At 42.1% G+C, this 23,698-nt stretch overlaps 1 protein-coding gene across 2 annotated transcripts in view; it reads left to right on the forward strand.

Annotated features, from left to right (window-relative positions):
* Positions 1-148: 148 nt before the first annotated feature.
* LOC102977187 (S-adenosyl-L-methionine-dependent tRNA 4-demethylwyosine synthase TYW1) overlaps positions 149-23,698 on the forward strand; it is a 160,685-nt gene continuing 137,135 nt past the window's right edge. The window contains exons 1-7 of one of the 2 annotated variants that reach the window (XM_024119689.2): positions 149-302; positions 1,094-1,221; positions 2,169-2,306; positions 7,911-8,012; positions 9,557-9,751; positions 11,528-11,815; positions 19,195-19,317. In XM_024119689.2, the coding sequence (XP_023975457.1) occupies positions 299-302; positions 1,094-1,221; positions 2,169-2,306; positions 7,911-8,012; positions 9,557-9,751; positions 11,528-11,815; positions 19,195-19,317 (978 nt within the window). In that variant the 5' untranslated portion in view covers positions 149-298. The remainder of the gene's footprint in view (positions 303-1,093; positions 1,222-2,168; positions 2,307-7,910; positions 8,013-9,556; positions 9,752-11,527; positions 11,816-19,194; positions 19,318-23,698) is intronic. The other variant, XM_007116855.4, reaches the window with a different exon arrangement.

The raw sequence follows: 23,698 nt of genomic DNA on the forward strand, positions 1-23,698 counted from the left end.
TCTCTCCGGACTCACCCCTAACTCTCAAGCGCGGTTTCCTGAGCCGCGGGGACCTCTCCCGCTTCCTCGCCGGGAGTTCTGGGCGGTGCTTTTCTGTGGGCCCGCCCCCTTCCTCCTCTGAGCCAATCCGGACAGGTCTGCGAGTGGCATGGCTGCCCCCAGGTCTTCCCACTGTGGGCGCCTAGCTAATGCTTCGAGGTATTTCTGGTGGTTTCCCAGTATCCACGCCGGACAATAAGTTTCTTAGGTCCGCAGTCCTGGTGTCTTGTCGGGCCGCAGGGCTCGGGCTCTGAGGAGAATGGGTAAGGTCCCCAGGCGGGTAAGGTTCGTGGGGTGGGAAGGGAGGAAACCGTTTTTCGGAGACCCTCGGGCCCCTTCCTCCAGAGTATGTTGCCCTTGTGAGCCCGGGGCCGGTGCCGCTGGGGGCAAGGGAGGACTGATCCCTGCTCGTGACCTGGCTTTTGCCTTTTGAGGCTAGGAGATGAGTTTAGAACTATGCTTCTAACCTCAAGCAAAAGACAGAGAAAACTGTTTCTCTCCTTTACCCACGTGTGTTGAGGACTTTTGGTCCTTTCCATGAGTAGCACCTGTAAACCTCAAATCTTAGACCTCGCCTTTTGAGATTACCCCCAGGTTCAGCATTTGAGGCCAGGTCCATCCATATCTCCCTTAAAAAAAAGTGGGACTTGAGGTCAATTATTTGAGAACCCTTGGCAAGTAGCTGTGGGTCTCTAAAAATAAAATTAAAAAAAGAAGAATACGTTTAGTATTATTTTTCTTATGGAGCAGCGTAACAAAGCAAAATTAACTCATAATTCCACATAAAGTGTTTTGACTTTATGTTCCCTTCTTTTCCAAACGCTGTATTCAAATGAAGATAAAATTTTATATTCTTTTTTTGAATTAGCATTATCATTATGACAATTATATTACATATCACAGTGTCTTGTTTTTATTAGTGTTGCTTTTTATAGATTTCTTAGTGGGGTTGTTAAATATGAAGGTTGGTTTTTCTTTTTCTTTCTTAAAATAAGAATGGGCATCATTGTATATGTAACTTCAAATAAAATTATATGTGTCATTTTAAATTTAGATCCTTCTTTGGATATGTGGGACTTCTCATCTTTAATATCATTATGGATAAACAGGTTTTACATATATTTGGGCTTCGCCTTTGGCTTTAGCCTTTGGATTTGTTTCCAGATTGTCATCAGAAAGCAGGTAAGTGGAGTTACTTTTTTTTTTTTAATATATATATATTTATTTATTTTTGGCTGTTTTGAGTCTTCGTTGCGTGTGGGCTTTCTCTAGTTGCGGCGAGCGGGGGCTACTCTTTGTTGCTGCGCGCGGGCTTCTCATTGTGGTAGCTTCTCGTTACGGAGCATGGGCTCTAAGCACACAGGCTTCAGTAGTTGAGGCATGCAGGCTCAGTAGTTGTGGCACACGGGCTTAGTTGCTCTGTAGCCTGTGGGATCTTCCCGGGCCAGGGCTTGAACTCGTGTCCCTTGCATTAGCAAGCGGATTCTTTACCACTGTGCCACCAGGGAAACCCAAGTGGAGTTACTTTTTCTGGGACAGTATTTGGCATCAAATTTTATAGAGAATGCAGAGTGCAGATTTTCTAAGGCTTCCAGAAAAATATAGAAATTCTAAAAGGAACTTACGATCACTTTTATGTTTGGTCTTTAGAAATAGTTTTTCAATGCCAAAAAATTTTTCTTGTCAGTTTTTATAGACTAAGTTATTTACTTTTTCTTTGATGGGATGTGGAAGTCTCATTGTTAAGATACAGGAAGGTTTTGTAATGAAAAATTAAACTTTTGCAAAAAACCCAAATCTGCTTAACACCCTTAAGGGGTATTAGTCTTCTCTTTTCTTTCCAGTAATTAAGAATCAGAAAATAAGTTTCTACTATTATTCCACTACAACACATTATGAGTGAAATTACGTGTAGTTTTATCCTGGAAGGAATGGGAAGGATTATAGTCTTAAGAAATGTGGGCCCTGCTTTTAAAGGACCTAATTATACCAAGGGGTTAATATTTGAGGAGTACAATGAAGGATTAAGAGAATAATAAAATGGGTCAGTATCTGAGCGATTGATAATTTTCATCCCTAATGAAGTTGGGAAAATATTCAAATTTGATGGATTTTGTGTTTATTTCAAGAACAAAAACTCACAGGAGAAAACCGTTCCAAAAGCATCTCGGGATTTGATGACAAATGGCTATATCTCTCTTCAAAAGAAGCAAGTCTTTGTGTCTGGAGTGAAGATTTTCTATGGTTCTCAGACTGGCACGGCAAAGGTAAGAACTTATAATGACACTTTTCATTGGGTCTCCTGATCTTTTAAGAAAATTTCTGAAAAGTGTTCTTTAGCAGTGAACTGAATTGGTCTTCTGATCTTGTTTTCAGCTTTGTTTTTCCTTTTTACAGCATACATTTTTCCTTTCTGGGGTGGTGGGTGGGTTTCATCTCAATTTCAGCTGACTGGGGGTGTCTGGTGGTCACTGTCATGCGGGGTGTTTGTTCTGAAGCTTGCCTCTGCTCAGCAGAATGGAGACTTGGAGTTCCAAGTCCATGACTGGGCATAGAAGTAGGGGATAGTGAAAAATGGCAGCAGTATGTCCAGTATGGGCCCTGAGGTTCACAACTTCACACATCTATTTAATGAAATGTATTTTGATTTCTCATAGTGTTGAAAGTGTTAATGATATACATTGAATACTGTATAGATATTGGCTGCAGTTATATAGCTGAAAGATGCTTTAATTGTATCTAGATGCTGCCTGCTTCTTTATTATAGAGGTCACAGCTATTTATTGCTTTCTAGGAAAAGATTCTAAGCCTAACATGAAAATGAATTAAAAACAGAATTCCTTGTCGTTATTTTTGGTAGAGTATTAAAGAGGGTTCTACTGCCCTCTCGTGGATGTTTTGTAGAATACTACTTTTTAAAAGGTTTTCAGTATTTTGTTGTGTGTGTCATAGTTGAAGGTCACTTATAATTAAGTTCAATCTTAAGCAGCAGAGGCAGGAAACCGGAAGAAACAATAGAAAGGCATCTGAGCTGCGGAAACAGTCCTTTCATGTTACTCATAGAAGATCTCATTCCTAGCCTCTCTTTTATGCCCGCTTTTACGTTTTTTTAAAAGATCAAATTAATACTTGCAGATGGTAACAAATCCAGGTGTACAGAGGGTACATAATGAAAAGTACTCTTCAGAGAATCTATTTTAACTATTGATATTTCTGTTTTTAATTCCTCTGAAGGTTATTTCTTGAACCTCCTTCTGCCATGTTTCTAGATTTATCAAGTTAGGTAAAAGTTATGGACTCCTTGTATTAGTCAGTTCCTCACATCTCAGCAGCTTAGTATTGTTGCCCACATCATTGTTGATATGAGTTAAATGGCCCCCCCCTTCTTAAAGCTGTGCCATCTGAATTTCTCTGTTTGGCTTTCACATTTGATTGATTTGTATTTGGCTTGGTATAGAAGACTCGGGCAAAATTTTTTTCTTACAACTTTGAGGGCATCACATCCTTGTCTTTTTAAAATAAATTAATTTATTTTTTATTTTATTTACTTTGGCTGCATTGGGTCTTCATTACTGCATGCGAGCTTTCTCTAGTTGTGGCGAGAGGGGGCTACTCTTTGTTGTGGTGCGCGGGCTTCTCATTGCGGTGGCTTCTCTTGTTGCAGAGCATGGGCTCTAGGCATGCGGGCTTCAGTAGTTGTGGTGCACGGGTTCAGTAGTTGTGACTCGTGGGCTCTAGAGCGCAGGCTCAGTAGTTGTGGCTCACGGGCTTAGTTGTTCTGCGGCATGTGGGATCTTCGCGGATCAGGGCTTGAACCCGTGTCCCCTGCATTGGCAGATGGATTCTTAACCACTGCGCCACCAGGGAAAGCCCCCTGGAAGCTTTTAGAATCATTCCTTTGTCCTAGATGTTTGGAGCTTTTGTGAGATAGTGTCTAGGTTGGGTCTTTTTCAGCCATTGTATTGTATACTTGGGCTGTTTTGTTTTGAAAATTTGTGTGCATTAATTCTGCTAATATTTCTTGGGTAAATTTCTTTCCCTTCTGTTTTCTCTGTTCTACTCTGTTAGTTGGATGTTGGACCTTTTGGATGGTCTCCTGTATCTCAAATCCTCTTTCATACTTTTGGTAACTTTCTGTTCTGGGTTCTTGGATTTCAATTCCAAACCTTTTTTTTTGAATGTTTTAGTTCGGCTATAATGTTTTTAATTGCAAAAATGCCATTCTGTTCAATTTCTATTGCATCTTTTTCATAATCTAAGAATATATTTCAGTGAGTTCCTTTTTCGGTTCTCTGATTTATCTGCTTCCACCGTGTTTCTGCTGCTGCTATTTCTCTTTCCTGTCACTTATTCTCATCATGGTCTTGCTGATCCGTGGTTTTCTGTTCATATCTAGGATGGAATGATGGGGTAGCTGGTGTGGATTTTCTCTGTTAACTGTGTAAATAGACTTGTTTTCTCTAGTTGTAAGTTCTTACTGTATGCTGTGTGCAAGGTGGGTCAGGGATGCCAGGTGACCTATCTATACCTCACATCTCCCTCTAACTACCACCTCAATTTTTTTTTTTTTTTTATAGTATTACTCCTTGAAAGTGTTGTCTGTGCTTGCTGTCTCTAATTTCTCTACTCCTGTCTTTCACTGCTGTGGCCTCTCCTGCTGCGCAGCACAGGCTCCGGACGCGCAGGCTCAGCGGCCACGGCTTATGGGCCCAGCCGCGCCGCGGCATGTGGGATGTTCCCGGACTGGGGCACGAACCCGCATCCCCTGCATTGGCAGGCGGACTCTCAACCACTGCGCCACCAGGGAAGCCCAAGTGCTGTCTTTCTTGACCCACTCCAGTTAGGCTTGTGTGCCCCAGCCTGCTCCCAGTAACTTTCATGTCGCTAATTAATTCTCAGTCTTCATCTTACTTGACCTCTTAGCTGCACGACAACTCCTTCCTTGTTGACATACTTTCTCCATTGAACTTTTGGGACAGTCTTCTCTAGGTTCTCCTCCTCCTCTGCTGAGGCTAGTCTGCCTCACTATCATTTGCGGATTTCTCCTCATCTTCTTGCCCTCCAAAGATAGGAGCATCCCAGGGCACAGTTCTTGAGACTATGTCTTTATCTGCACTCACTTCACTCTCTAAGGGATCTTGTTATCTAGCGCTTTCAGTTCTATTTATTAGAATTTGACAGAGTTTTTCTGTAAAGGGCTAGATATTTTATTTTACATATTATTTTTAGGTTTTCAGGTTTTGCAAGGCGTATGGTCTTTGTTACAGCTCTTCAGCTCCACTGATGTCGTGTGAAAGCAGCCATGGACAATGTGTAAATAAATGAGCATGACTGTATTCCAGTAACCTTTACTTATAAAGACAGAGGGCCGGATTTGGCCTGCAGGCCTTAGTGTGCTGATCCCTGTAGTAGATGGTAGCCTCTAAATTTATGTTTCTAATCTGAACTTTTCCTCTCAACCCCAGACGCTCATTCCCAGCTGCCTATCTTAGATCTTCATGTGGATGGATGTGTAGTAGGCGACTCAGAATTAGTGTGCTTACAACTAAACTCCCAATTTTCTGCCCAAACCTGTTCCACCTCTAATTTTTCCCATTCCGATAAATGGCAACTTCATCCTTCCAGTTGCCCAGTTCAAAAAAAACCTTTGACTTCTCTCTTTTTCTTACTACCCACAGCCAGTCTGTCAGCACATACTGTGTGTTCTACTTTCAGAATAGATCCAGATTCCAGTCACTTCTTACCGCCCTCACTGCCGCTGCCCTGGCCTAAGCCAGCCTCCCTCATATTTTGTCTGGGTTACTGCGGTCATCTCATCCTCAGCCTTCTTCATTCAGCCCGTCCCAGCAACCACAGGGACTGTTGAGAGCTTAGGCGAAATGGTGTTAATCATCTTGGCTTAAAACCGTGCAGTGACTCCCTCATTCACTTAAAGCAAATGCCAAAGCCCCCATGGTGGCCAGGAGGCCCTCACTTCTGGGTCTCCACCACCTCCTTTACCTCATGTCCTTGGTCTCCCCGCTCCGGTCTTATTAATCTCCTTGCCGAGTGTGCGCGTGCATTTGGGCCTTTTCACTTACACGTCCCTCTGCTGGGGATAGCCTCTGGCTTGCTCTCTCATTTCCGTCAGGTTTTGCTCAAGTCTTTATTTTTGAGGCCCGTGGCAGTGTTTTCTGACACCAGATAGTTGTTTTCCCACACCTATTTTCCGATTCTGGTACTGTCTACCCGAGTTATTGTCAGATTATCCCCACCTCAGACACCAGTCACAAGTCCCAGGGGCCACGTGTACGCCTGACTGGCCAGCTATAAATTCTGGGGTTCCCACAGTCTCTTTCTTAGGTTTGCTAATTCCCTAGAATGACTCACAGAATGCAGGGAATTGCTTTGCTTAGTCTACTGGTTTATAACAATGGATATAACTCAGAAAGAGACAAATGGGAGAGATGATGGGGCAGGTCTTGGGGGGAGGGGCGGCACAGAGCTTCTGTGTCCTATTTTGACGTGCCACCTCCTTGGCATATCAATGTGTCTCCCAACCCCTGTCATTTACGGTTTTTTATTGGAGATTTCATTACGTAAGCATGACTGATTAAATCATCGACCATATCTGATTGAACTTCATGTCCTGCCACCCCTCCCCTCCCCTCTCCACAGGGAGAGAAGATGTTGAAAGTTCTAAGCCTTTAATCCCAGGGTTGGTTTTCCGCTGACCAGCCCCCATCCTGAAGCCACCTAGTCCCCCACTGCAACCCCAGTGAGTCATCTCATTAACATACCAAAGACAACAAGTTCCAAGGATTTTAGGAGCTCTAAGAGCTCCTTGGAGACAAAGACCAAATATTTATTTTCTATTATATACACCTGTCCTGACCCTCCTTATGTAAAACAACAACTCTCCCCATGCCTCCAATACCATATTCTTACCCCTTATCCTCTTTTCCTCCACAGCACTGATCACCATCTGATATACTGTGTATTTTCTCATTTGTGTGTTTATTCTCTCTCTGTCCATTAGAACATCTCCTTGAGGGTGTTCCTCGATGCTCCTTAAGGGCAGGGAACATGTGTGCCTTGTTCCCTGTTGGGTAATATCGCCCAGAGCTGAGACTGGCCTGGTGGATGCCCAGTAAATAGCGAGGGCAGGCTTAGCTTTAGTCCTGGCAGGTGGCGAGCCAAGTGTTAGGCTACCAAGCCAGAAAGAGGAAGAGAATTTCCTGGGGTACCAACATCTGGCTAGAAGGTGTAGCTTTCCCCAACCGTTTGGTTCATTTTGTTTGGAGAAGAGACTGGTGGGAGTCTGCCTGGGGGTAAAAGGTGCGTGTCGCTGAGGCTCTGTGTGCGCTGCTCCCATATCATACAGATTCTCTGTCGTCCACAGGGTCTTCTCTGGCCCGCTGCTCCCTCCCATTTTTGCCCCAGTGACTGACGGACCCCAGAGCCCCTCTGGTTTTCTGTCTCCCCTGCGGCTTTCTTCTGTCTGTCAGCCTGCTTCTTTTTGCTTTCTATCTTCCAGAAATGTGCTCACAGCTCTCATATCTCCCACTCTCTTCCCTCTTTGGTATTTCTTCTCTGTCTATATGTTTATTCTAGTGGGGCAGAACAGCCGAAATGTCTACAAGTACATATAATCCCACATATGTACTTATAGAGTGAGAACAACACAGCTGAGTGATTGATCTCTGTAAAGATGCTTGAGAAAATGGTAGAAATGAGAATAGAATTTGTGTTTATGGTGATACATGTCAGTCACCGGAAAATCTTTTCATGCTCAATGCCTCATTACCTTGCCAACAGGAATAAATGAAAACTGTATTTTTCATTTATTTAGCTTATTGAAGACTTTATTTGATTTTTTCCCCTCCTATCAGGGATTTGCGACAGTTCTTGCCGAAGCAGTTAGCTCCCTTGATCTGCCTGTGGCAGTTATTAATCTGAAGGAATATGACCCAGATGACCATCTAGTAGAAGAGGTTGGTAATTGTCTTATTTTTCCTTCAATCACAACTTTCAAATTTAATTGACCTCCTGTGTTCTGGGATAAACAGACTCTTCAGAATAAATTTAATTTTCACGCTAAAGGATTCCAGTTGGTTGAGCGTTTAGTGTCGGTCAGAGGTGCTGAGTGTGTGGTGGCATGCTGACTCGGGCGTGATGCGGGGCCAGCCCCTCTGGGGTGTTAGACTGAAAGCTTGGGTGGTTGGAAGTTCCCTCCTGCTTTGACTGTTGTAATCAAAGAGGTTTGTCACTGATGGCCGCGTGCTGGGCTTGTGAACCACGTGTAAGCCTGCTGAAGGGTCAGGAGCCACTTGGGTATCAGAAGCAGTATGGGTTTTGGAGTTAGAGAAATCTCTTTAACTGGCTGTGTGACCTCCAGGTGTAACGTCATATCTGTGAGAGCTTCATTTCTTCACCTGAGGAATGCCCCGCCCCCTCCTCTAGCCACGCCCAGGTGGGGAAGTTGGCCTGACAGCAGCGGTTCTCCAAGCCTGGTCCTTGAACCGACAGTATCAGCATTTCCTGGGAACTCGTTAGAAATGCAGATTCTCAGGTCCTAGCCCAGCCCCGCGGAATCAAAGTCTGGATGTGGGGCTGTGTTTTAACAAGTGCCCCAGGTGATGCTGAAGCAGCTAAAGTTGGAGAAGCGGTTAGAACAGGCATTGAAAAGCCTTTTCTGTAAAGGGCCAGATGGTAAATATCTTCAGCTTTGTGGGCCAGGCAGCTCCTGAGTTCTGTCTTTGAGGCACGAAACAGCCAGAGACGGTATGTAAATGAGTGAGTGTGGCTGTGTTCCAATAAAATTTTATTTATAAAAACAGGTAGTGAGTGGGACTGGGCCTGCGGGCTGTAATTTGCCAGTCCCTTCTTAGTGGATAAACCTCTAGCTGTAAATGTGCATTTCTTTCTCCCCCAAGAAAACGTTGGCGTACAAATGAGTGAGCTTGAATCCGCTCTAAATTATTTGTTAAAAATTATTCGCAAGCTTGGGTACTTAATTATTCGTAAGGGATTACTTATAACTCACCTCCTGACTTGGAACTGTCAAGATGCACTCGCGCAGATGAAATACTCTGGCTCACAGGCTGAAGGTGTGTTTTGTTTTCCATGGAGATGATGATGCCCAGTGTTAAGTCACTTTACGTTTAATGTTTTATTGCTTTGATTTTTCAGGGCATTTTTTAGAGAGCTTTCTGTATTTCTTCCTGACTGATCTGGCTTTTGTTTCCAATATGACAAGCAGGAGCTGATAGGAATTTATCAGCTGGGAAATGGGACGGAGTATATGGTGAAGGGCACCAGGAGGTGCGTTGGCGGGAGCAGGGGGCTGGGTTTTCTCCCCTGTGCAAGGTCCTGGCCCTGTTTCCTTTCTCTTTTGAAAATAAGTAACATTTCTAAGAGCACTCTTTGTCTTTAGAGGTTAGTGTGATATGAATGTCAGCGTTTCAAAAAGGATTTTCGTCATTGAGATAACTTTATATCTTGGCTACTCTTCTGAAATAATGACTTTGTTGGTTAGGTTACCAGTAAAAATGTCTGTGCCTTCCTGGTTGCTACCTACACTGACGGTCGGCCGACTGAGAGCGCAGAGTGGTTCTGCAGGTGGCTAGAGGAAGCAGCCAATGACTTTCGCTTTGGCAAAACGTACCTGAAGGGTGTGAGATACGCGGTGTTTGGTCTGGGAAATTCTGCGTATGTGAGCCACTTCAACAAGGTAGGTACAAGGTAGGTACGTGTTGAATTGTAGGGATACATTCTCTTAAGTGAAAAAAAAAAAATCACCTACACAGGTACATATATGTGGGTGTATGTGAGACAATCCGCACTCTTTGGTACTTACTAATAAACTTTTTGTGTTATTCTTTTTATCGCTGGGGATTGCTCCTGTATAGGAGGCTCTCAGTAAATTTTTATTGAATAAAATGAATGAAAATGCTTCCTATTGTCTAGCATCTTAGCGGCTTGTATTCATGGCCAGAGTCTAGCCTCCTGCCCCCAGGCAGGACCTTGTAGATGGAAGGTCCCTGATTCTTTGGACTTTCTCAACTACCACTTCTGTTGTGGAATGACCTTTACTGCCCAAACTAATTCTTCACACAGTTAACTTGTTGTCTTTTAATCATTACTTTTCTTTTTTTTTTTTTAAATTTTATTTATTTATTAGTTGTTTGTGCCGGGTCTTAGTTGTGGCAGGTGGGCTCCTTAGTTGTGGCTTGTGGGCTCCTTAGTTGTGGCAGGCGGGCTCCTTAGTTGCGGCTTGCATGTGGGATCTCATTCCCGGACCAGGGATCGAACCCGGGCCCCCTGCTAATCATTACTTTTCTTTTTTTTTTTTTTTTTTTTAATTTTATTTATTTATTAGTTGTTTGTGCCGGGTCTTAGTTGTGGCAGGTGGGCTCCTTAGTTGTGGCTTGTGGGCTCCTTAGTTGTGGCAGGCGGGCTCCTTAGTTGCGGCTTGCATGTGGGATCTCATTCCCGGACCAGGGATCGAACCCGGGCCCCCTGCATTGGGAGCATGGAGCCTTAACCACTACATGACCAGGGAGGTCCCTAATCATTACTTTTTTAAAGTAATGAAATAGAAGAAAAACGTTCACTGCCCTTTATGTAATAAAATATTAATTGTTTTCTTTTGTTCTCCTGGATCCTTTTTTCTGAGTGAAATTAACTTGGCTCCTTTTCCTTTGCATTCTCTATACTTTAAAAAAGAAAAACGTGGAGCCTCTCAGTTTCTTAGTGGTTCTGAAAAGTGATCAGAATTTGTTTACCTGTACCTCTCCCCAGATGTGAGCCCAGCTTGGCTCACCTATCTTTGGTAGAATGTGAGGAAAGATGAAGGTGGAGATCTTTCTATAACAGTTGTTTTCATCTAGCTGTTCTATCAAGATGTGTATTCTCCGTGCCTGCCCCCCCGCTCATATTTTCAAAGGAAGTAGACACAAGGTAAAATTCAGATACGTAAATATTTTGTTTACTGCCTTGCCACTTAGGAAGCCTGTTAAGTTTTTGAACTCTTAATTGTACTTCTTGATAACTCCTGTGCCTCAGCTTAAGTGCTTCATACTGTAATAAAATGCATTTCTGGCTATGAAATCATGAGTCTTGCCAAATGGGCTCCGTTTGTACTTTGTTGTTTAATGGTCTTTGGCCCCAGAGGCTTTATTTTAGAAGAAACTGATTTTGCTACTGAGTGATTTCATTCTGACCATGATTTAGAAGACTAGTTTTCAAATTCTTCATCAGGTACTAACCCTTAATTTAACAAAAGAATTTGTCGGTCCCTATATTTAACAACAACAAAAAAATCTTCTGCAGAATCTTACCTGAACGTATCAACGGCTGGAGGGCCTGAAGCCCTTTTGACTGGGCAGTTCCTTCTTCGTAGCAGCGGCCGGGGACAGGGCCCCAGCGGAACCCCAGGCTGTCTCAGAGCAGGCTGCCAGCCTCTCATTTGGAGGACTTATAGCTCACCTGTCTCTTTCTCCTGCAGGTGGCGAAGAACGTGGACAAGTGGCTCTGGATGCTCGGCGCCCATCGCGTGATGTCCCGAGGGGAGGGTGACTGCAACGTGGTTAAAAGCAAACACGGCAGCATTGAGGCCGACTTCACAGCATGGAAGGCTAGATTCATCTCCCGGCTACAGGCGCTCTGTAAAGGAGAGAGAAAACCCTGTGGTGGCAACTGCAAGAAAGGCAAGTGCGAGTCTAATCAGCACGGCTCGGAGGCAATGGAGCCAGGGTCTCACGCTCAAGAGGGATTTCATCAGAGAGACGCTGAGGTACGGAGCCCACGTGTCCATGTCTCCCTGTTTTCTTCCTGCATTTGGAGGTGCTGAACATTTCCTCTGTCCTCGGAAGCTCTTTCCTTGCCCTCTGGTTAGCAGGAAGAGCTGAAACTCATGTGGGGATGTTCTAGAGAGAGTGGGGTCTTAGGATAAGCCATGTTGTGCTGGATGCTTTCCTAAATATGTTCTTTAATTGTTGCATTGCTGGAATCCAGTAGGTTTCTACCACAGTTTGCAGGTTAGGAAACGGGTCTGGAGAAGTTGAATATGTCCCGGGCTGAGCTCATGTCTTTTTACCCCCAAACCACATATTCCTCCCGACCTCTTTTATTTAATGACGCCATTAATCACTCAGACTTGAAGGCTGCAGGTCATCCCAGATTCCTCTCTCATCCCTCACATTCTAAAAATTTCTCTTTCTTCAGATACCCCAGTTCCTTTGAAGCTCGTGTTACATCAGGCTGTATCACTGCTGTTGTCTTTGGGCCACCTGGTCGCTTGCATCATTTGGGAACAACTTGACATTCTGACTGCCTGTCTTTCTCGGCCACCCTTGTTCCTGTCATTCCTCATTGTGGCTGAGCCATCCACATAGATGATTTATCCTGTCCCTTTCCTGGCCTTCACACCCCCAGGAACCATTTTCTCCAGTGACCTCGGCCTCCCACTTCCATGCTCACCTCTGACATTTCATGTCCCTGTGACATGAACTCTGAGCTCTCTCTGGTGCTCTTACTTTAAAGTTCTTTGAACCCCACGGTTTTTTTCACAGGGTAGTGCTTACTGCTTACTTCACTTCTGTCTTTACCCAGTTTAAATTTTATACTCGTTCTCTTAAAAACATCTTCAGTTCCCTTGCCGTCCACTCCCTCTTCCAACCCAGTCGTCTAAGCCCCAAGCCAGGTTGGAACCTGCCTGCCTTCTCTTTGACCACAGATTGGTGACCACGGGCTCAGGTGTGTAGCCAGAACTGCCCCCAGTCTCCAGCATCCTCTGTTCAGTGCTCTCTTTCCCCCACCCCTTCCTCCAGCTCTCATAGGAAGCCGACAGAGAATTCTCTTAGAGCCTCCCCGCGCTGTCTACAATCCTGCCATCTTTTCTGCCACAGAGACCAAGTATCTAGTTCCTGTCAAACCCACTCTGTGCATGCTCTGGGATCAAGGACTTTGTTCCTTCATATATTGTGTGTCTCTCCCCTGCACTGTTAATCTCTTTCTCTCTACTAGGTGGTCCCCAGAAATACATAAACATGCTCTGGAATCACCTGTGTTTAAACAAACACAGAAAGCAAATAAGAAACAAGCCTTTCCTTTGTTCTGTGCCTTTCAGCTGATGTTTCATTTTTCTGCTCTTTTTCTAGCCAGTCTTTTTGCTTTCATTTGTTTATCTTCCCTCCAGTTGGCTCCTCACATTTTAAAAAACTTGAGGTAAAAATTTGCAAAGCATAAAATTAACCATTTTAAAATACATGCAATCTAGTGGTATTTAGTACATTCCCAATTTTGTGTAACCACTGCCTGTATCAAGTTCCAATACCTTTTCATCACCTCAAAAAAAACCATTACCCATTAAGCAGTCACTCTTCACTCCCTTTCCCTCAGCCCTGACAACCTCCACTTTGCTTTTTGTCTCTATGGATTTACTTATTCTGGATACTTTATACAAGTGGAATCATTAATATGTGACCTTTTTTGTCTGACTTCTTTCACTTAGCATAAAAGAGTTTCATCCATGTTGTAGCATGTGTCAGTACTTCATTCCTTTTTACGGCTGAATAATATTCCATTGAATGGAATTGTTGATCCGTTTATCTGTTGATGAGAATTCTGGTTATTTCTACCTTTTGGCTATTGTGAATAGTGCTGCTATGATATTCATGTACAGGTGTTTGTTTGAGTAACTTTTCAGTTCTTTTGGGTATATACCTAGGAGTGGATTGCTGGATCTTGTGGTAATTCTATGTTTAACTATTTGAGGAACCACCAAGCTGTTTTCCCCAGTGGCTGCACCTTTTTGCATTCCTACCAGCAATGTACAAGGCTTCCAATTTCTCCACATCCTTGTCAACACTTTTTTTTCCCTTAATTGTAGCCGTTCTAGTGAGTGTGAAGTGATGTCTTCTTGAGGGTTTTTTTTGTTGTTGTTGTTTTTTTTTTTTTTGTAGTATGCGGGCCTCCCTCTCTTGCCGGACGCGCAGGCCCAGCGGCCATGGCTCACGGGCCCAGCCGCTCCGCGGCATGTGGGATCCTCCCAGACTGGGACGCGAACCCGTGTCCCCTGCATCGGCAGGCGGACGCGCAACCACTGCGCCACCAGGGAAGCCCAGGTTTTTTTGTTTTTGTTTGTTATTTTTTTTAATTTTTAAAATTTTTATTGAAGTATAGTTGATTTACAATGCTGTGTTAGTTTCAGGTGTACAGGAAAGTGATTCAGTTATATACGCACACACATATATTTATATATATACACACGCATATGTGTATATATTCTTTTTCAGATTCTTTTCTACTTATAGGTATCACAAGATACTGTATATAGTTCTCTGGGCCATGCAGTAGGTCCTTGTTGTTTATCTCTTACCAGATATATAACTTGGAAATATTTCCTCCCATATAGACTTCCTTTTCACTTTCTTGGTCTTGTCTTTTGATGCACTAAAGTTATTAATTTCCATGAAGATCAATTTGTCCATATTTTCTTTTGTTGCTCATGCTATACGGATCATATATATGAATCCATTGCCAAATCCGAGGTGATGAAGAGTTATTTCTATGTTTTCTTCTAAGAATATTATAGTTTTAGTTCTTATATTTAGGTCTTTGCTTCATTTTGAGTTAATGTTTGTGTATGGTGTGAGGTCAGGGTCCAGTTTTATTCTTTGGCATGTGTAGATCCATTTGTCCCAGCACCATTTGTTGAAAAGACGATTCTTTCTCGATTGAATGGACTTAGCACCCTTGTCAAAAGTCCATTGTCCACAGATGTGTGGGTTTATTTCTGGATTCTGTTCCACTGATCTATATGTCTCTCCTTAGGTCAGTACCACACTGCAGATTTGTAGTTAAGTTTTGACATCAGGAGTCCTACTTTGTTCTTTTTCAATGTTGTTTTGGTTATTTTGGGTTCCTTGCAATTCCATATGAATTTGAGAAGTGGTCTTTCCATTTCTGCAAAACACATTGTTGGGCTTTTGATAAGGGACTGTATTGAGTTTGTAGATCACTTTGGATAGTCTTGTCATCCTAACAGTATAAAGTCTTTCAGTCCATAAACATGGGCTGTCTTTCCATTTATTTATGTGGTCTTTAGTTCCTTTCAGCAATATTTTGAGTTTTCAGTGTCCAAGTGTTTTACCTTGGTTAAATTTTTTCTTATGTATTTTATTCCTTTAGAAGCTATTGAATTCCACAGTCATCAGAGAAGATACTTTGATTGATTTTAATCTTGTTTTGTGGTCTAATGTATGGTCTGTCCTGGAGAATATTCCATGTGCACTTGAGAAAAATGTGGTCTCCTGTTTTTGGGTGGAATGTTCTGTATATATCTGTTAGGTCTAATGGATTATAGTGTTGTCCCAGTCCTCTATTTCCTTATTGATCTTCTATCCAGTTGTTCTATCCATTATTGAAAGTGGGGTATTGAAGTTTCCAACTGTTGTAGAATTATCTTTTCTCCCTTCAGTTTGTCAATTTTTACTTCATATGTTTTGGGCTCTGTTAGGTCCATATATGTTTATAATCATTAAGTCTTCTTGGTGGGTTATTACTTTTATCAATATATAATATCCTTTGTCTCTTGTAACAATTCTTGGCTTAAAGTCTATTTTGTCTGATGTTAGTATAGCTACGCTTGCTCTCTTTTGGTTATTATTTGCATGGCATATCTTTTTCTTTCTTTATTTTATGTTTTTTTTTTTTTTTTTGGCTGTGCCATGTGGCTTGCAGGATCTTAGTTCTCCAACCAGGGATCAAACCCAGGCCCCCTACAGTGGAAACACAGAGTCCTAACCACTGGACCACCAGTGAATTCCCTGGAATATCTTTTTTGTCCTTTGACTTTCAACCTGTTTTTATCTTTGTAGCTAATGTGAGTCTCTTGTAGACAAAGTGGAGTTGGTTCCCTTCCTTCTTTGTTTTGATCCATTCTACTTGTCTCTGCCTTTTAATTGGAGAGTTTAACCCATTTTCACTTATAATAATTACTGATAAGCAAACGCTTCTGTCATTTAATTATACTTTCTATATATTTTGCGTCTTTTTGTTCCTTAATTTTTCCATTACTGCCGCCTTTTGTGTTTTATTGTTTTTTTTTGTAGTGTACCAATTTGATTCCTTTCTCATTTTCATTTCTGTACATTTTTAAGTTATTTTTTGGTAGTTACCCTGGGGATTGCAGTTAACCTCTTTGACTTACACCACTCTATTTGAATTAATATCACCTTTATGTACAAAAACTGTGCTCCTATTCAGCTCTGTCACATCCCCTCTATGTTATTGTTGTCAGAAATTACAAGTTTACATGTTGTGTGCCCACTGACATGGATTTATAGTTAGTTATTTTATGCGTTTGTCTTTTTTTTGTTTGTTTGTTTTGCGGTACGCGGGCCTCTCACTGTTGTGGCCTCTCCCGTTGCGGAGCACAGGCTCCGGACGCGCAGGCTCAGCGGCCGTGGCTCACGGGCCCAGCCGCACCATGGCATGTGGGATCTTCCTGGACCGGGGCACGAACCCGTTTTTCCTGCATCGGCAGGCGGACTCTCAACCACTGCACCACCAGGGAAGCCCTATGCGTTTGTCTTTTAAATCATATAGGGAAAAAGGAATTATAAACAAAAATTACAGTAATACTGACTTTTGTATTTAACCTATATACCTGACTTTAATTTTCCTTTTTATTGGTTCCGTGTTTACTTGGTTTTCGTAAGCCTTTGACTAATTCTCAGAGTTCTGACAAAATGACATCTGTTGGTTTTTGCTTAATTTTTAGGTGTGTCTGTGGGGGAACAAGGCCTTGGAGTTACCTACTCTGGCGTTTTTGCTGATACCGCTCATAGTTTTTAACATTTAAAAAATTTAAGTTAAAAAATATTTTTAAAATCAAAAGTAACACTTGTACATATAAAACTTCAAATAGTACTTAAAGGCTTATAATTAAAAACTGTACTTCCTTGTCTATTTCTATCTAATTCTTATTTTCCCAGGGCAGCCACTTTTAATTCTTTTATGTTTTTCATTTATATTCTTAAATAAGAGTCCCTTCCTGCTATTGATTTTGAAAAAATTTCAAAATCACACACACACACAGCGCATCACTTCCCTTCCTCTTGTATGGTTGTATCACACTTTCTGGTTGGACCATTATTCATTGTCATTATTGTAACCGTGTACATATTTGTGTATCTGCCCTATATACTAGATTATTATATTTTCACTCTTATACATTTATTCTCAAGATTATTGCTGCATTTTTAAAAATAAATTTATTTATATTGTATTTTTGGCTGCGTTGGGTCTTCGTTGCCATGCACAGGCTTTCTCTAGTTGTGGCAAGTGGGGGCTACTCTTCGTTGTGGTGCGCGGGCTGCTCATTGCGGTGGCTTCTCTTGTTACGGAGCATGGGCTCTAGGTGCATGGGCTTCAGTAGTGGTGGCACGCAAGCTCAGTAGTTGTGGCTCACGGGCTTTAGAGTGTAGGCTCAGTAGTTGTGGCGTACGGGCTTAGTTGCTCCGCGGCATGTGGGATCTTCCCGGACCAGGGCTTGAACCCGTGTCCCCTGCATTGGCAGGCGGCTTCTTAACCACTGTGCCACCAGGGAAGTCCCCTGTTGCTACATATGTTTTGATTTCTCTATAACCATCACTAATTCCAGAACTAACAGAACTGAAAGTTGTTTTTCAGTTGTGGCAAGTGGGGGCTACTCTTCGTTGTGGTGCGTGGGCTTCTCATTGCGGTGGCTTCTCTTGTTACGGAGCATGGGCTTTAGGTGCATGGGCTTCAGTAGTGGTGGCACGCAAGCTCAGTAGTTGTGGCTCACGGGCTTTAGAGTGCAGGCTCAGTAGTTGTGGCGTACGGGCTTAGTTGCTCCGCGGCATGTGGGATCTTCCCGGACCAGGGCTTGAACCCGTGTCCCCTGCATTGGCAGGCGGCTTCTTAACCACTGTGCCACCAGGGAAGTCCCCTGTTGCTACATATGTTTTGATTTCTCTATAACCATCACTAATTCCAGAACTAACAGAACTGAAAGTTGTTTTTCAGTGTTCTGTAGTTGTTATTGATTCTTGGTGGCTTCTTGTGTGCCCTCTCCTTCGGCTCCACTGTGGCGTGGCTGCCCTCTAAGCCTTGCTGCAGCTGAAGTCCTGTGTCTTCCATCCACAGCCTTCCTCTCGCCAGCTTCTTGGGTTCCCTAATTCTTATGTCTCATATCTTCTTCTCTCTTTACTGACTCTTGTTTTTTGGAGCACATTCTCCAGTAGCTCTTTAAAAAAGGGTGTTTTAAAGGTGGATTTTCAGACTTTTCATATCTGTGAGTCTTTATCCCATCTTCACAGTTGATTGATGCTTTGGCTGCGTATAGAATTCTAGATGGGAGTCATTTTCTTTCAGAAAATGGAATGCATGATCCATTGTCTTCTAGTTAGGAGTGGAACCCAAGTTTAATTTGGTTCTGAATTTGTATTATATAATCTTTCTTCACCCCTCCTAGAAACCTTAAAACCTCCAAATAAAACCCCTCTAACTATCTGTTCTTTGCTCTGTTCTTTCCCCCAAATTCTGTGTGTGTTTTTCTTGATTTCTCTGCTTGTACAGAACATTTTTTCTAGTTTATCTTTACACCAAGGATGCAGCCTTGTGGGGTCCCCAGCTTTGACTCTCGTCTCCTGTGTAAGAATTTCCTCCTAGTATTGTCCCTTCAACTTTACCTGCTCTTCCCTTGTCCTGTCCTGCTGTCAAAATAGGTTCCACAGTTTCAGCAGATACTCTCAGCTCCATTTGTCACTTACCTCCTAGGATTCCCCTTTTTAGTTCATATTTGTCCTCTTTGGATTCCTTACGTTTTTGCCAACTCCATAATACATTTAAAATTATGCTTTTAAAATGTAGGGACTTCCCTGGCAGTCCAGTGGTTAAGACTCCATGGTTCCACTGCAGCTTTGTAGGCCATATTGTTTCTGTTGCAGCTATCAGCTCTGCCATATTATTAAGAAAGTAGCCATAGATAATGTGTAAATGATGGGCTCCTTTAGATTTGGCCTGAGGCTGGCTGGCCTCTAGCCTAAAATATCTGAAGTCCATTCAGTGAACTTACAATCTGGGAAGGAATATTAGACACTTTGCTACTTTGCACAGTGTATTTCTGAAGCATTGATGTTCCAGCAGGAAGAGCCCTTTGGGAGCACCAGTGAGGAAGAGTCTGGTACTGAGGACCATCAGAGTCTAAAATCTGTCATTGATGTTGAAGACCTCGGCAAGATTATGGATCGTATGAAGAAAGAAAAGGTACTGTAATTTTGGGAAATGGTGAGCTGGGATCCTACAGTTGGTTGACATCTAGCATCTGTATTGGTGCATAGTCCATCTGAGCTCATAATTGGACAGTTTTATTTCTTTGCCTCCTGTTTTGAGAGTGTTATACTTTTTTTGGCCATTTTAACCTGAGTTTTGTGAAAATCTTTCTCAGCCCTGTGGAAATGAGCTTGGAGTAGAATAGACATAACTGAGGAAAGGGTAGATGGTTAGAGGGACTTTCCTCTGTGTTGTGGCTGAAGATGACAGGATGAGCAGCATGATGAGATTGGTGTTGAGATTCCCAGTGGAACCCTCATGTAAAAGTGCTTCCCTGTTGTAGACCAAGTGGTTTTGGGCTTAGGGATGGCACAGTGGTCTGTGGGTGTTGAGGTCAGCTTAGGTGGAGGCCCTAGGAATCTAGGAAATGTTCATCTAGGTTGTCATTGCCTTAGTTACACGAAGAGTAAGAGAATGTGTGGTGTAGTAGGATTTTATGCAGAGTCTAATGATCTAAAATTGAAATAACATTATATATACAATAATATAAAAATATAAAGTCTCAATTTATGTGTGAGTTTTGGGAAATGAGAATATTCTAAGGTAAAAATGTATCGAATACATAAGTCTTAGAAACAAAAGAAGCAAACTGTGGAAGAATCCAGGAAAACCGATGATAAAATTAACACAAACTCAAATGAAACAGTTCAGTAGGCAGCAGGCCATAGTAAGGTAAAAAGTCAACACCCTTTATATTCCCAGATAATAACCAGTTAGAAGCTGTGGTGGGAGAGGATCCCATTTACAGCGGCTGCATAAAAAATAAGCACGCCCATAGGGATACACTTCTGAAGAAATAATCTTAAATCTCTATGAGGAAGACTTTAAAACATTCCTGGAAGATGTAAAAGTGCCTTGAACAAATGAAAAGACCTTCCTCGTTTTTAGATATGGTGACTCAGTATTGTAACGCTGTCAATTCTTTTAAGTTAACACATACATTTTCAATCCCATTAAAATTCCAGTAAGGTATTTTTTTTTGGAGCTAGACTGGTTGATTCATGTGGAAAAATAAACATGCAAGGGTAGTTAGGGAAACTTTGGCAAAAGTCATGAGAAAGGCTAGCCCTACCAGGTATTTAAACTTACTACAAGGCATCTGTAACTGACACTGTGGTACTGGCTCCCGATGAGACAGACAGACCAATGCAACAGAATAAAATTCCAGGAATAGATCCAAGAATATACGGAATTTCATATATGATAAAGGTGGTGTCTCTTTTCCCCAGGGGGAAGATATACTTTTAAGATAAATGATGTTGACAACTGGCTAGCTACTTGTGAAAAGATAAGTTGTCTCTGAACCTCATACATACATCAGGATAAACTCCAATCTGAGTTAGATCTCCAATCAGAGATATAAATGTTGAAAAATAAGTAAATAATAGAATTAGATGCATTATTTAAAACTTGAAGTAAGATTTTGCATATGATCTGAAATCTGGAAACAATAAAGCATTGAATATCAGTGATTTTTAAAAAAATTCACGTGGCTATAAACAAAATCAAAAGACAAATGATAAAGTGAGGGAAAATATTTGCCCCTTACACTATAAAGAAGGAGTTAATTTTTCTACCATACACAGCACTCTTAAAAATTGAATGAAAAAAAAACTTTAGTTGAAAAAAATAGGAAAAACACATGAATAGGCGAGTCTCAGAAAAACCTCTACAAATAGACTTTAAACATATGGAAAAATCCTCAAATTCACTCATAAAAAAGGATATGCAAATTAAAACTACACTGATATACATTTCTCACCTAGAAAAATAGCAGAAATTCAAAAGTTGGACAATGCACAATTGGTGAGGCTCTGTGGAAACAGGCACCGCATAGCTTTCTGATGGGAGTCCAGAATGGAATACCCGTATGCAGGGGCTTTTGGCAGTCTTTACCAAATTCACACGCATTTACACGTGATCCATCAGGCCCAGATATATAAATTTGCCTTGAAGATACATCTTCACAAATACAAAACAGCATCTGCACAAGGTTATGCCTTGCAGCAAGTATAACAAACAGCTGTTGGATACTGGCTGAAAAAAGCATGATGTACCCACACAGTATAATGTTGTTGTACAGCTGTGAAAAATAATAAAGTGGATCCATATGCATTAATGTGATTTCCAGGTGGTATGATTTGGAGGCTGATATGAACTTAAGATTTTAAAAAATGTACGTTTATTGTCATGTTATATTTGCAAATTTATAATTTAAGTGTGTGTGCATATAAATAATATTTTGTGGCTGTGTTTGTTGAAAGGACCTTTCATGTTCTGACACTGACTAACACCCAGTTAATTCAAATGACCTGCAGTTCAATTCAGTTCTGGCACTACCTGGAGTTAGTGTCAGACCCCACAGGTTTAGGGGATAGTCCTGTGCAAGACTGTCCCCACTTCAGTGGTAGCTGTAAGTCTAAGGGTCCACTTGGGCTTCCGACCAACTGGTCATAAGTATGGGGGTTCTCATGTCCGATCCCCTCACGTTCGATAATTTGCTAGGATGACTCAGAACTCACTGAAAGCACTGTACAAATCTCCCTTGATTTACAATGGTGTTATGTCCCAATAAACCCATTTTAAGTTGAAAATATTGTAAGTCAAAAACATATTTGATACACCTAACCTAGCAAACATCAAAGCTTAGCCTAACCTACCTTAAACATACTCAGAACACTTAAATTAGCCTATATTTGGGCAGAATCATCTAACATAAAGCCTATTTTATAATAAAGTGTTGAATGTTTCATGTAATTTATTGACTAGCATACTGAAAGTGAAAGAGTGGTTATAGGGGTACAGGATGGTTTTGAGTGTATTGGTTGTTTATGCTCCTTTGTGATTGTGTGGCTGACTGGGAGCCTTGGCTTGCTGGCATCACAAGAGTGTATTGTACTGCATATGGCTAGCCTGGGAAAAGACCAAAATTCAAAATTTGAAGTAAGGTGTCTACTAAATTTGTGTCGCTTTCGCAACATCGGACCATCATAAGTCAGGGACTTATGGTTACAGTTTTGTAGTGAAGGATACAAATCAGAAACGACCAAGTGGAAAGGAAGCATAGGGCAAGATCTGAGAGTGGAGGGTTGGGGAAGAGACCCAGAGTTTCTGTGCCCCCTCATCGTGGAATCTGGGCACATCACCCTCCCACCCCATCAATGTGTTCACCACCTAGGAAGCTCTACAGAGCTTTTATTTTTTACTTTATAAATTTATTTGTTTATTTATTTATTTTTGGCTGCGTCGAGTCTTCATTGCGGTGCGTGGGCTTCTCATTGCAGTGGCTTCTCTTGTTGCAGAGCGCAGGCTCTAGGCGCGCGGGCTTCAGTCGTTGTGGCACATGGGCTCAGTAGTGGCTTGCGGGCTCCAGAGCGCAGGCTCAGTAGTTGTGGTGCACAGGCTTAGTTGCTCCATAGCATGTGGGATCTTCTGGACCAGGGCTTGAACCCATGTCCCCTGTGTTGGCAGGTGGATTCTTAACCACTGTGCCACCAGGGAAGCCCTCTACTGAGCTTTAGCATCCAGAATTTTTATTGGGGTTTCATTATGTAGGCATGATTAATTAGATCATTGGCCAGGTGTTTGAACTCAATCTCCAGCCAGCCTCCCCTCCCCCTCATGTCTCTGGAGATCCAGCTGGCCCAAAGTTGCATTATGTGATTGTCTTCTGGTGACCAGCTCTCTTCCTGAAGCTATCTAGGGGCCCACTGTGAGTCACCTCATTAGCATAACAAAGACACGTCTGTCTCTTTAGGAAATGCCAGGGCTTTTTGAAGCTCTGTGCCAGGAGCTAGGGACAAAGACCAGATGTATTCTTTATTGTGCCACAGACCTAGAAACAAACAGAGTGAGCACGCAGATCTTGTTTTCTACAATCATTACCCTACTAAAAGGAACTAGGGCTCCTTGAAGAAGTGGCTGATTCCAGGGTTGGGGAAGGGAGTGTAACAGATGAGCCTGGGACGTCTTGTTGAGTAGGTAGGTCCTCAGTGTCTAAAGGATATAGGAACCAGCTTGAGGAGTTTCCCACAGGCCAAATATGGGGCAGTTTGAACATCAAAAATCAACATAATGATTATACAGTGAACATAATGGATTATATTACATCAGATTTGAAAAAAATCAATCCTTGTGCTACTCAAAACAAAAAGGAAGGCACAGGAGAAAGTCGTCTTTTTTTGGACTTTTTTTTTTTCTTTTTAACATCTTTATTGGACTATAATTGCTTTACAATGGTGTGTTAGTTTCTGTTGTATAACAAAGTGAATCAGCTATACATACACATATATCCCCATATCCCCTCCCTCTTGCA

This window comes from Physeter macrocephalus, chromosome 14, assembly GCF_002837175.3.
Source record: "Physeter macrocephalus isolate SW-GA chromosome 14, ASM283717v5, whole genome shotgun sequence".
Classification (NCBI taxonomy): Eukaryota; Metazoa; Chordata; class Mammalia; order Artiodactyla; family Physeteridae; genus Physeter; species Physeter macrocephalus.